We start from the raw sequence: 13,549 nt of genomic DNA, 5'->3' as shown, positions 1-13,549 counted from the left end.
ACCACTTGCTTCTTTTTGAATTTTTTTTCTTTTGGCTTTCAAAAGATATTCTTCTTTTCATCATTCTTCTTTTATCTTTTCCTGCTATTAAAGATGATTAAAGAGATTTAGTAAAAGGCCTTGGATTTGAACACTTAATGAAGCAGTCTCCTTTCAAAGAACTGCAAAATGGGGTGGAAGGAAGAATGCTTTTTATAGGATAAAGAATAAAGAACAAGAAAGAAAAATTAAAATATCTTATTGGCTGGCTGATAGTCAACCTTGGTTGGAGTAAGAAGGCCCAGAGTTTGCTTGGCATTTGGGGATTGGCTGAGGAATATGCTGCATTTCTGGTAAAATAGAGCATTTAAGTTTCCGTTTGCTGACATGGCACCAGGGACGGGAATGGCTCCATCGTGGGCCTAGAGATTTATTTCAACACTACCTCCTGAACCATTCCTTCTGTCTTTCTGTTTCCTGATGTACTGTTTCTAAGGATCTGCTCTTTGGCTCCCTTCTTTCTTAGACTTTGTTCCTGTGCAGTCTTTTTTTAAATTTTTTTTCCTATATTTATTTATTTCTGAGACAGAGAGCATGAGCAGGGGAGGGACAGAGAGAGAGGGAGACACAGAATCAGAAGCAGGCTCCAGGCTCTGAGCTGTCAGCACAGAGCCCGACGCGGAGCTCGAACTCACAGACCATGAGATCATGACCTGAGCCGAAGTTGGTCGCTCAACTGACTGAGCCACCCAGGGCGCCCCTCCTGTGCAGTCTTTAAACTATCACCTTTGTGTTGATGTCTCCAGTGCCATTTTCTTTGGTTCTAATTTCTCTGTGGATTTCCAGGCCTGTCTATAGGACATCTCTAGACTCTTAGACCGAGTTCATTTTATTCTCCCCACCCCACCCCCAGTTGCTTTCCCATTTTACTTTCCAACTTATATTAATAACACATTCCATCTATCTGTATGTAAACTTCTCCACAGCTCTTAGATTCATTCAGACACAAAGTCCTGCAAATTCTACCTTTGAAAGTTCCTTCTTTGTAATTCAGGTTTTAATCATCTCTTATCCTAGGTCTCCCTGCTAAAGTGATCTTTTTAAAAAAGATAAGGTCATATGCCTCTTCTGCCTAAAGACCTCCCAGGAACTCTGCAGTGTGAAGTTTAGTCTCTGAAGAGAACATTCCAGGCCTTTCACACTCTAACTCCAGCTTCATTCCAGCCTCATTTCCTGCATCCCCACCTAACAAACTTGACTCTGGTAATCCACCCAAAACATCTTATGGAAGCACACCAGGACTTTTCACTTTCTGTGCTTTATTTCTGATCTGCTCATAACTGCACGTTCTTCCCTAGATATTCTGGATCTCAGGTTTTGAAGGCTGAATTATTGATGCTCTGCAGTTGATGACATAGTATTGAAATTGGCCCTTCCAAAGTCCTTCACTTGCTGTTTATCTGTGCATTGCCCCACAACCTTTCAATGTATTTAATGTCTATGCTTTTTCATTTGTTCCTATTTTTTGTGTGTATGTATATTTAATTTACATAAATGGTATTGTTATAGATCTCATTGTGTTTCTTTTTAAACTTAGCGCTGTGTTTCTAAGCTCTGTCCATGTTGTTAGTCTGTTGCTTCTGATTGCTGCATAGTACCTCTTGGTCTGCATCTGGAATATTTTATCTGTCTGCTGACACTATGAATGTTTTATACTCGAACCCAGAGTTTCATCACTACCTAACACAGAAGTTCTCAACCCTATCAGACTCAATAATCTTTCTTAAATAACAAAAGTATTATAATGTCTCCTTTATTATTCTGCAATGACATTCACAGATAATATAACCTACTGTGGTGGGCAGCCTCTCAGAAAGCCCCCAGTGATGTCTGCCTTATAATATACTCATCCTTATGTAATCCCCTCTCTTTGTGTATGGGCTGCAATTATTGATTTCTAGTAAACAGAATAGGACAGAAGTGATGGGATGTCACTTCCAAGGTTAGGTTACAAAACAGCAACAACAACAACAACAACAACAACAACAACAACAACTGTGGCTTCTGTGTCTTGGATGTTCCTGGTTCTCTCCCTCATCTGTGCTAATTGAAGCCAGCTGCCATGTTGTAAGCTGCTGTGTGGAGAGGACCATGTGGCAAGAAACTGAGGGAGGCCTCTGGCAATAGCCAATGACGAACTAGGCCCTTAGTCTAACAACCTAAAGGAACTGAATCCTGCTGACAACCGTGAGAGTGATTTTGGAAGTGCATCTTTCCCCATCAATACTTCAGATGAGACTGCAGCCCCAGCCAACACCCTGACTGCAGTATAAGGGACCTTGAGCCAACTAAACTGCACCCAGATTCCTGAACCACAGAAACTGTGTGATAAATGTTTGTCTTAAGCCACTAAGTTTGGAGAGAATTTGTTACACAGCAATAAATAACAAATGTATTTAACTACCCAATAATTTAAAAATAATATATAATGCCCTAATGTAATATAAAGGTAAAATACAGACAGTGAATTATAATATGTGTTTCAATATGTGAATGCTCAGGCATGACTACACTAGAGGGTATAATGGTTTCAGATGCTTGGACCTATATGTAGAATCACAATGAATGTGGGAGCTACAAAAGCATTATCACCCAGTGAGTATGGGCTACCCAAATTATTACAAGTGATTTGGCCTTTGGTGACGTTATTTCCTGAAATGGTTCACAGCTCTTGGTAAGTTTCAAACAAAACAAAGTATACACCTCTCCACTTCTATGGTACTTGCTATTTTGGGAAAAACTCTGGTTCATTCCTCCCTGTGTATCTTTCCTCTTTACTTTCACACAGGACACTTCACTTCTGACACTTCTGGTCACTAAATGTGGGGTTTTTTTCCCACAGCAAACAATTCTGTGACACTGCTGGGTGTCCTACAATTTAATTCAATTTAATTCAAGTCTAATTTAATTCAATTAGATCCCATGAGTTAAGGGTGCAGTTCCACCAGACTGCTTCCCACTTTAGATGCCAATTACAAGTAGTAGGTGCCAGAGTCCCCACCTTCTGTCCAACTTGGCTGTGAATCAGAGGTTCCCATGACTTCCTCCCCCTTGGATTTATTTGCTAGAACACCTCACAGAACTAATGGAAACATTTACTTAGATGAACAGCCTATGATGAGAGCGAGGTCTGGAAGGGTCCTAAGTGAAGAGCTTCTCTGTCCTTGTGGAGTTGGGGGTGTGTCATTCTCTTCACAGGTGGGTATGTTCCCCAACCTGGAAGCTCTCCAAAACCCCTACTATTGGGATTTTTATGCCTCATGTAGGCATGATCAATTATTAACTACATTTCCAGCTTCCCTCCCCCGTCTGGAGAATGGGAGCTGGGGCTGAAACCCCAACCTTCTAATCATGGCTTGGTCTTTCTGGTGACCAGCCCCCATCTAGGATCCCATCCTAAATTGCCTCATAAGAACAAAAGATGCTCCTATGCTCTTATCACCAAGGAAATTGCAAGGGTTTTAGGAGTTCTGTGCCAGAAACTGGCAGCAGAGACCCATAAATATTTTTTCCTATTATCTCATAGTTTCATTCCTAGAAAATTAAATGTAAGTTAAAAGCATAGGACATGCTTTGTGTCTACGTTTTAACAAAGGTTCTAGGTTCAGATAATTACAGATTTTTCACTTGCATGAATGTTTAGCAGGACATTCAGAAACATTGTGGAACAACTTTTCCTTGTGTGGTATCGTGTCTTGCATTGCATAACATTTTATATCCCTACCTTTAGCCTTCTAACGCCGGTGTTTTTCCCAATTACTGTTCTGATCAAAAAACTCCGCACACATATTTAATCCTCACCCCCTTAAAAACTAGTAGCGAAGAAAAACACACCCGATAACCGGTATAGTGCTTGGCAATTAATAATGGTGTAACTGAAAGTTGTTAAAATCGTTTAAGTACACTCTTCGGGCAGCCCAAGGACTGCTAGGACCCCCAACGATGCATAACTACACAGCCCCAAATCAGGAAGAGGTGATTCGATATGTAGAAGCAAATTCAGGGTCACAAGGAGATACACGCCCCCTTTACTTTGCGAATGTTTAATTAATCTGTGATCTTGAACACAGAGCCTAGAGCTCATCCCTCTCTCCCTAAACTCGGCTTCGGTCCCCTGTTAGTTTATCTCCGCGCATTTTCCACCCCAGCTGGCCGGCCGGGACTAGGCTCCGTCTCGCCCCGCCCCTCCCTGCGCGTCACCGGAAGTGAGGCCGCGGATATAGTAAAACCCGCTGGGAGCGAGGCGGCTGAGCCCTGTAAGCTGGCTGGTGGCATGGCAGACGAGGAGGAAGATCCTACCGTGAGTGACCACCACTGTTGCAACTCAGTCCTTTCTTCACTCCCTGGGGTGCAGAAGTGGAACTCGAGTTCAGAATCACTCGAGGTTTTCCTTCGCGAATTCACTGGAGAGAGTTCGGGGACTTCACGCCGTGCTAGCCCTTCCCTCCCGATTCATCTCTTAGTGTGTGGGGCAGGACGTGAAGAGTGGGAAGGTGGCCCCTTGCCCTTTGCTTTTGGTCTCTATTTGTCAGACACTCTTTGAATCGCCTGGAGAATCATCATAGGACGAAGCTAATTATTTTTAGCTCTCATTATGAACCAACACTTCAACTAGTAACAAAACTATATACTTACTGTAAAGTAGTGGGAATAATGGACCGAAAGTCAGGGAATTTGTGTTTCAAAATCTCTATTATCTATGAGCATGTTACTTAACTTCGAGCCTTGGTTTTCGTGTCGTAAAATGGGGTTAAGGCTTACTTGAAGAAAGTTCCTGGCACTGTATAAGCAATGCTTAATAAAAAATAAAGATAGTTTTACTTACTTCGATTCACTGTTAACAGTAAAACTGTGTAGTAATAGGCTAACTAGTTGGTTTAAAAAAAAAAAAAAGTACGGTCATTGAAACGCTTCCAGCAGAGGCAGTAAAATTATTTGTTAGGGACACTGTAGGAGCCATTCCTGCATTGAGTGGGAAGTTGGACTGGATAGTCTTTAAGGCTCCTAAAATGCTAAGGTTTCATGATTTTTTTGCTGCATGTTTTAGGCTTTCTGGCATGATAATTAGTGTTGAAAGTGGAAAAAAATTAATGTTAATTACTTAAAAGTCAAATGCAGTGCTTGACATTTCTGTATATACATTTTTAACTTAACAGTTTGAGGAAGAAAGTGAAGAAATTGGAGGAGGTGCAGAAGGTGGACAGGGTAAAAGGAAGAGACTTTTTTCTAAAGAATGTAAGTAATATTTGACAATGATTTAATTGTAGATGATAAAAACTTTTGGACATGTTTGTTCAAAGTAGATTAATGTTCTGAATGTGTTTCTCTGTAGGGACAATATTCTCAGACTTGCCTGTAAGATTGTTTAACTTGTGAATCATGGATAGTAATGATCCTGACCCCAATTTATATGTTTGTATGTGGGTAGGTGGGTTTTGTATGTACACATTTTGAAAAATTTTTATTTTAGAGAGAGAAAGAACGCACATGCTGGGGAGGGGGGGGAGAGAGAGAGAGAGAGAGACAGAGAGAGAGAGGGAGAGGGAGAGAGAGAGAGAAACTCAAGCATGCTTCACGCTCAGTGTGGAGCCCAACTTGGGGCTCAATCCCATGACCCTGGGACTGACTACAACCTGAGCTGAAATCAAGAGTCAGTCACTCAACCAACTGAGCCACCTAGGTTTCCCCACATTTTTTTTTTAATACACAGTTTTTTTAAATGAGGAAATGTGATCAGTGTTTCAACTCAGGGACTAAGAACATACCTCCATTACTTTTTATGTCCTTTACTATTGCAGCAGTAGGAGCAGGGACTCCTTTGACTGTAAGTCAAAAATTATAATGGATCCTGGAACAGGTGCTGAGGGTAGGAATTAAGTTGGGGCTGTGGACTAAGGCATTGGAAAATACAGAAAAATGGTGAACAGTGTAAGGCATTACAGTGGCATGGAAATTATAATGTATTGATTGGTTCTCTAGTGTATTCCCTCAATAGACAGGTTTGACCCTTTTTGGCAAGTAAGTGGAAGAGCTGCTGTGTCTAGTGATGGTCAAAGCCAGCCCATGAAAGGCACTGTGAGAATGCACTCTTCAACCTGTGTCCTTGACATATAGTTATGGCTGAGTATTAACAAATGAATATATGGTTTATTTATGCTGGGTCAGGCTCAGTCATTTCCAAATGCTCTTGAAACTGCAGGCAGTATGTCTTTTTATTTTTATATTTTTAATGACTCAAATCCTCCATATCTCAATTTCTCACCTAAAGCTGACCACTGTTTAATCCATCTCTGATACTGTTTACTCCATTTGTATGTGTTTTTGTTTCTTAATCAGCATAAGAAGGGGATTCCCACGCTAGAGCATCTCAGTGTGATGTTTGCATAGTCAATTGTTAGCAGAAACCTTTGTTCTACTTGAATTGTTTTATTTTTGTGATGATAAAAATTTGGAATTTTCACAGCCTTCTGGTCTTACCTGAATCTTGATATCTGTTACTGGCCAAGATCTGTTCTCCTAAATCTTCTTCTTAAAAATTTTTTTGTACTATAACACAAAGTTTCAGAGCATTCACTGGTATTTGTATCTTTACAAACCTTTTAACCAAGTGCAGTTTACATACATACTGGCGAATTGTGCCCATCAAAATGTTCATGGCAAAGTATCTTACTCAAAATATTTAAGGAAAAATAGTAAGCTTACAGTGGAGAATCCTGGCAGACAAGTAATGTCTAAAATGTTAGCTAAATGATCAAAGTCAACATCACCAGTAATATATATTAACATCACGTGATGCATTAAGATTGCACATCAGGGGCGCCTGGGTGGCTCAGCCAGTTAAGAGAGCGCATCACCTCTATGGTATCCTTTCTACTAATGGGTACCCACAGCCTGATAATGAAAGAACACCAGACAAACCCAAATTGGGGAACATTCTACAAGATAACTAACAAGGAGTCTTCCACAGTGTCAAGGTCATAAAAGACTAGAAATGTCTGAGGAACTGTCACTGATCAGTGAAAAGTAAAGAGGCATGGTAATTAAATAACGTGGGATCTTGAAATGGAAAAAGGATATCAGTTGAAAAATTGGTACAATCTGAGTAAGTTCTATATTTGTACCAATGTTAATTTCTTAGTTTTGATAAATGTCTTTGGTTATATAAGATGTTAAAATAAGGGGAAGGTGGATGTAGGGTATTTGGGAACTCTACTATTTTTTGTAACTCTTCTGTAAGTCTGAAATTATCTCAAAAAAAAAAAAAAAAAAGCAAAGTTGTCAGAATCTAAAAGAGAAAAAAAAAACAACTTGTTTTCTACTCCCTGTATCTGGACATAAAGGCTCTTACCAGTTTAAACTCTAGGGATACCTCAGTCCCAGGCTAACTTCCAAGTCGCCCCTTTCTTTTCTTCCCTAGGCTTGATCTATTCAATTCTCCTTTCAGTTCTACCAGCTTTTGCTTCTCCTAAATAGGAATTATTCTTAATGTACTCATTCCTTCATTATTTTTTTAACGTTTTAAAATATTTAATTTTGAAAGAGAGAGAGAGAGAGAGAGACAGAGCAGGAGTGGGGGAGGGGCAGTGAGAAAGGGAGATACGGAATCCTAAGCAGGCTCCAGACTCTGAACTGACAGCACAGAGCTCAATGCTCTGAACTGCAAGATCATGATCTGAGCTGAAGTTGGCCACTTAACCAACTGAACTACCCAGGTGCCCCTCATATCTTCCATTAGAAATGTCCTAGGAGTTCCTTTTTTTTCTTTACTGTACTTAAAATAAATTGTATTAGTCTTAAATGAACAGCTTAATGAATTTTACTTATTTACATATGACCACCACTCAGATACATATACAAAACATTTCCAACCTGTGACCCTTTTTTTTTTTTTTAACATTTATATACCCCTTTCTGAACTGTTAAGAACAGATTGTTCTTTCAAGAAAAATGCGCACACACAAATAATGTATAAAATTTTTGCATTTAATTTCAGAAGGCCTCAAGGATTTCTTAGAGCCTATCCATGGACTAACTGGGAGTTTATAGACTATAGGATGAGAATCCACATGGATTCCATCTGCCTTAAACTACCAAGAAGTGTAATACTGTTAAGAGGAGGAATATTGACTCTGGAGCAAGATCGGTTGCATTCAAACTGAGGTTCCATCTCTTACGTCTGTGTGGAAAATCACTTAGCTTGGGTAAATCACTTAGCTCAGTGCCTCCATTTTCTCATCTATATGGAATAGGGATAATAATAGTATCTACTTCAAAGGATTGTTGTGAGGTTTAAATGAGTTATGTATGTGAAAGGCTTAAAACTATATCCCTGGTACATAGTAAGGTCTATGTAAGTTTTAGCTGTTAGCACCCATTTTTATTACTCTGTGTTAGACTTTTCTTCTCTTTTGCATTTTCTATGGTTCTTTCGGTTGAAGCCTGAAAGGACTTTATTAGCAGTGCATTGATCTAGGGAATGAAATGTCAAGATTCCACACTGTTTGCTTTCTCCTTTTGATTACCGTGTTCCTCCTATAAGAAGCAATTAGAGCACTTTCTCTCATGTCCTTTTTCCTGTGTTAGTATCAGAAAGGATTTTGCCTTCTCTTTTCCAATGACCCCCTGCCTGCCCCTCCTGCCCACCCCCCCCCCCCATACACACATAGAATACTCCCAGTAAGAGCTAAGCCATTGCTACTCATCCTGTCCCTGGCATGGAGTTTCCTAGTTACAGGTATTCTGGGGTTGTTGGTGAATAGATAATAGAGATTAGGGAAAGAATATTGGTATCAAGGTTCAGTGGCTGGGAGGGAACAGGAGTTCCTAGTAGGGAAGGACAGGTAGGAACAGTTGTAGGAACAATTGGTTATGAGATTGTGGTTAAAAGTCTTTTACACCAAAATCCATACTTGCAGACAACAAATATATAATATATGTTTATACAAGTATCTTGTCTTATTTGGTCCATTTCTAATTTGAAAAAGGTATTGGTAAAATTGTTAAATTTGTTCAAGTAAACAAAAATGATTGTTCTTTTGCAGTGCGGTGTATGATGTATGGGTTTGGGGATGACCAGAATCCTTATACTGAGTCAGTGGATATTCTTGAAGACCTTGTCATAGAATTCATCACTGAAATGGTAAGATTTTTTTTTTGTAATTTGTCTTAGTTAATTTTTTTTTTTAAGATTTCATTTTTGAGAGGGGGAGGGGAGCACACACACGTGCATGGGGGAGGGGCAGAAGGAGAGGGAGAGAGCATCTCAAGCAGGCTCCATGCCTCATCGCAGAGCCAAACATGGGGCTCTGTCTTAGGACGGGGAGATCATGACCTGGCTCAGTCGGTTAAGCATCCGACTCTTGGTTTCCGCTCAGGTCATGATTTCATGGTTTGGGAGTTCACACTTGAGCCTGCTAGGGATTCTCTCTCTGTCTCCCTCCCATTCTCTTTGCCACTCCCCTGGTCACGCTCTTGAGTACTGTCTCTAAATAAATAAATAAGGTTAAAAAAAATATTTAAGATATATATATATATATATGATATATACATATAAACATACACACATGTATATGTGCACACACAATATTCTACCTTCTCCTGAATTTTATTTATAAGGACATAATTATAAGATTCTAGAATAAAATTTACAAATATTAACCATAATCCCATTATCTAATGTAAGATCTCCCCTTCCAGTATTTATTTAAAAATGTATACAGTGCTTAAAAAAAAAAAAATTAAATTAAAAAAAGGGGCGTCTGGGTGGCTCAGTCGGTTAAGTGTCCGACTTCGGCTCAGGTCATGATCTCGCGGTTCACAAGTTCAAGCCCTGCTTCGGGCTCTGTGCTGACAGCTCAGAACTTGGAGCCCGCTTGGGATTCTGTGTCTCCCTCTTTCTCTCTGTTCATCCCCTATTCGTACTCTGTCTCTCTCTCTCTCTCTCTCTCTCAAAGGTAAATAAACATTAAAAAAAAAATGTGTACAGTGCTTACATATAGTGGTAATCATAGTAAACATTTCTTTTACTCAGAGTTTTATAATATATATTTTCTACATTCTAATCACAATTATTTTAGTAGTTAGATGAAATTCATTTAAATTGTTTTCTAAAAAAAAAAAAATAAATAAATAAATTGTTTTCTAATATATTTAACCATTTCTCTCTTGCATAAGTAAGTTACAGATTATTTTGATCTAAATAGATATGACCATATTCATGAAATGTCCTCCCATCTCCTCCTTGGATATATTCACAGGGATAGGAATACTGAGTTTGGTTGTGTTCTTGTGAGTTTTTACCCTGTGTTATGGATTATTTCCTTAGTATAGAATAATAGAAGTAAAATTCCTGTCAGAGAGTATGCATTAAATTTTTTTTTCCATTTATAAAAAGAATATTTGTTAAATTTAGGAATTATAAAAAAGTACAGGAGAGAAAATAGAAATCTGTAATCCTGCCATCTAGACAACTAATGCTCAGATTTTGGTGAATATTTTTTTGTTTTTTTGCACATATTTTTAAACTTTATTAAATTGAAATCATATAGTGTATTTAGTCTTAGAGCCTTCTTTTTCACTTACATAAGTAGAACACTTTCCCCATGTCATTGCATAATATTCTATAAATATTTTTAATGGCTTCATAATATTAATTGGTTGGATGTACCCAAATTTGTTTATTTAATGCCTTATTAAACACTTAATTTCCCCTTTTTTAGTCGTTAGAAATAATATTATGATGAACCTTTGTTTTTGCACAGGATGAATATATGATAGGAGATGAGATTTATTTGAATTTAAGGGGAAAACTCACCACCGTTTGTTTATTTTTATTCACTGCTATTCATTACTAGACAAAGCTTAAACGAAATATGCAGTTACAACGAAATTACAGAATTATTTTATACAAATGAAGACAAAGACTAGGTATACCAAAAAACAAAAAAAAGAAACAATAAATTTGATAGTTTTAATGTCATTAGTATTAAAAGATGTCTATAAAGCATTAAGCATCGCTATAACACAGTAGCAAGTGGACAAAGGACATGAATATAAACACAATTCACAAATGAATAGCTATAAATAGAAGAGAAAGTCTTCAAACTCACCAGTATTAAGTAAATGCAAATAAAACGTAAAATATTAGATTTTTTAAAATTAATTTATTTTTTTGTAATAGACTCACAAGGCAATGTCAATCGGAAGACAAGGTCGGGTACAAGTTGAAGATATCGTCTTCTTGATTCGAAAGGACCCAAGGAAGTTTGCTAGGGTTAAAGACTTGCTTACTATGAATGAAGAATTGAAACGAGCTAGAAAAGCATTTGATGAGGCAAACTATGGATCTTGACACCTTTTGTACTTTCTGAAGCTTCATTATCTTCTGGGGAAACCATATATAATAACTGTATATTTTCCACTGTAAGGTCTCTATATCTAGCCATGAAGGTGAAGGATGGACGAACACAAAGTTTTCCGTTTTTTTTTTTCATGTTTTCAATTTTAGAGTGATATTTGAGCCTTGAATTGTCTGCCATTATACTACTATACTTGAATTACTTACTGGGTTTTAATGACCACATGTAAGTTGAAGTACCTTGCAAACCATGCAGTTCCTTCTGACTTTTGACTGTCTAAATGATGAAGTAGTATTTATGTATTAGGTATTTGTGCCATTAGGTGTAGGCTATACTGTAGCTGTTTAATATATGAAATCTAAAGGGCACCTTCGACTATGATAGCTAAGACGTGTTTCATGTCTTCTAAAGTTTTTAGACTATAGTAGTCTAAGAGATTATTAAAAGATAGTTGGTTTGCTTTTTTTTAGGGAGAAGATACAAAAAAAATACAGTCTTTTGTAGGAGTGTTTATAGTAGTCTAGGAGGTTATTAAAAGATAGTGAACTGGTTTGTGTTTTTTTAGGGAGAAGATACAAGAAAATACAGTCTTTTGTAGGAATGTTTATCTGTCTTGAGGTATTTGTTGTTTAATATTCTTTTCTTTAGATAACAAGAATGTTGGGGTTTTTTTTTTAACTAAAAAGTTTCATGTGAATTCTTCCGTATTGGAAGGCTTTTTTGATTTAAAACCTTTTGAGCTTATAATATACTAGTTGTCAAGTTTTAAGAGAACTCATTTTCCCAGGTTAGATTAAAGCATCTAAAAATAAATGTTTTCAGTAACAGGAAGGTATTGCTTAAAAAGCTGATGGCAGGATAAGCATTTAGGATAGTGTTTTATTAACATACTTGTTAGTACTTGTTCATTGTGGAAATGTGTACTTGACTAAAACCATGTATGGTTGTGGAAACCACTTTTGTAGTTCAGGATATACAAGTTTTGTGTGCGTTCAGCTTATTGTATTAAATTATTGCACTTAGTTTAAAATAAGGATTAAAACTGCATTTAATGGGATCACTGAATATTACTCTGTGAAACAATGTTTTGTGTGCTGCTTGTAACATTATCTATAAATCAATATGTAAGAGAATCTTGCTTTCTTAACCTGTTGATACAAGGAATAAAGTCAAAAGTTAAAAGGATAAATACATGAATTTGACTATGTGATTTATCAGCTTTTCCTCTCCATTACTAGTAATGTAATTCTGGCTGCTTAATCTCAGTAAAGACTTTTTCTATATTGATAGAATTTTTCTGATTTGATGAGATTCAAGATAGCTGGGCAGAGCGTTTTGTTACTTAAAAAAAGTAAAAACCAATTGAAAAGCTACTCCAGTCTAAGCTGAAATCAAGAATGGGAATGGAATAATAAAATGTCAATATATTACTATTTTTGCTAATCAGGGTCAACTTCACCCTGAAAGAACTGGTAGTAACTGGCACTAGGAGAGCTATACTGGTACCTGTCTGAGCTAGGGCTGCCGTAACAAAATATCATAGACTGGGCAGCTTAAACAACAGAAGTTTACCTTCTCGAGTTTCTGGATGCTGGAAGTCCAAGATCAGGGTGCCAGCATGATTGGGATCTGGTGAGGACTTTTCCTGGGTTGCAGATAGCTCCTTGCTGTGTCTTCACTTTTCCTGAGAGAGCTGTCTTGTTTCTTTTCTTAAAAGGTTACCAGTTCTGTCAGTTCAGAGGTCCACCCTTATGGCTTTATTAACTTTAACCACCTCTTTATTATTTTTTTAAATATTTATTTGTTTTTGAGAGCACAAGCAGGGGAGGGGCAGAGAGGATCTGAAGCGGGCTCTGTGCTGACGGGCTGACAGCAGTGAGCCTGATGTGGGGCTCGAAGTCACAAACCGGAGACGACTGAGCCTCCCAGGTGCCCCTTATTAACTTTAATCACCTCTTTAAAGGCCCCATCTCCCATATTGTCAGATGGGGGTGGGGGGTAGGGCTTCAACGTAATGAATTTTAAGGGGTTACAATTCAGTCTATAGCAGTGCCATTAATCTTACTATTTTGCTAGTGACCCTGGCATTTGTTTAGTTTTGTGTGTGTGTTTTTTGTTGTTGTGGGTTTTTTTTAAGAGTCCAGTGAGGCATT

At 37.9% G+C, this 13,549-nt stretch overlaps 1 protein-coding gene across 1 annotated transcript; it reads left to right on the top strand.

Moving 5' to 3' along the window:
- Positions 1–4,257: 4,257 nt before the first annotated feature.
- On the top strand, positions 4,258–12,585 carry TAF13 (TATA-box binding protein associated factor 13). Its single transcript, XM_007076438.3, has 4 exons — positions 4,258–4,339; positions 5,196–5,274; positions 9,081–9,178; positions 11,219–12,585. Exons 1-4 carry the CDS (start codon positions 4,313–4,315, stop codon positions 11,387–11,389), a joined length of 375 nt encoding a protein of 124 aa, XP_007076500.2. The 5' UTR covers positions 4,258–4,312; the 3' UTR covers positions 11,390–12,585.
- The last annotated feature ends 964 nt before the right edge of the window (positions 12,586–13,549 follow it).

Source organism: Panthera tigris, chromosome C1 (assembly GCF_018350195.1).
Source record: "Panthera tigris isolate Pti1 chromosome C1, P.tigris_Pti1_mat1.1, whole genome shotgun sequence".
NCBI lineage: Eukaryota > Metazoa > Chordata > Mammalia > Carnivora > Felidae > Panthera > Panthera tigris.
This window is presented reverse-complemented; position numbering and strand designations above follow the sequence as displayed.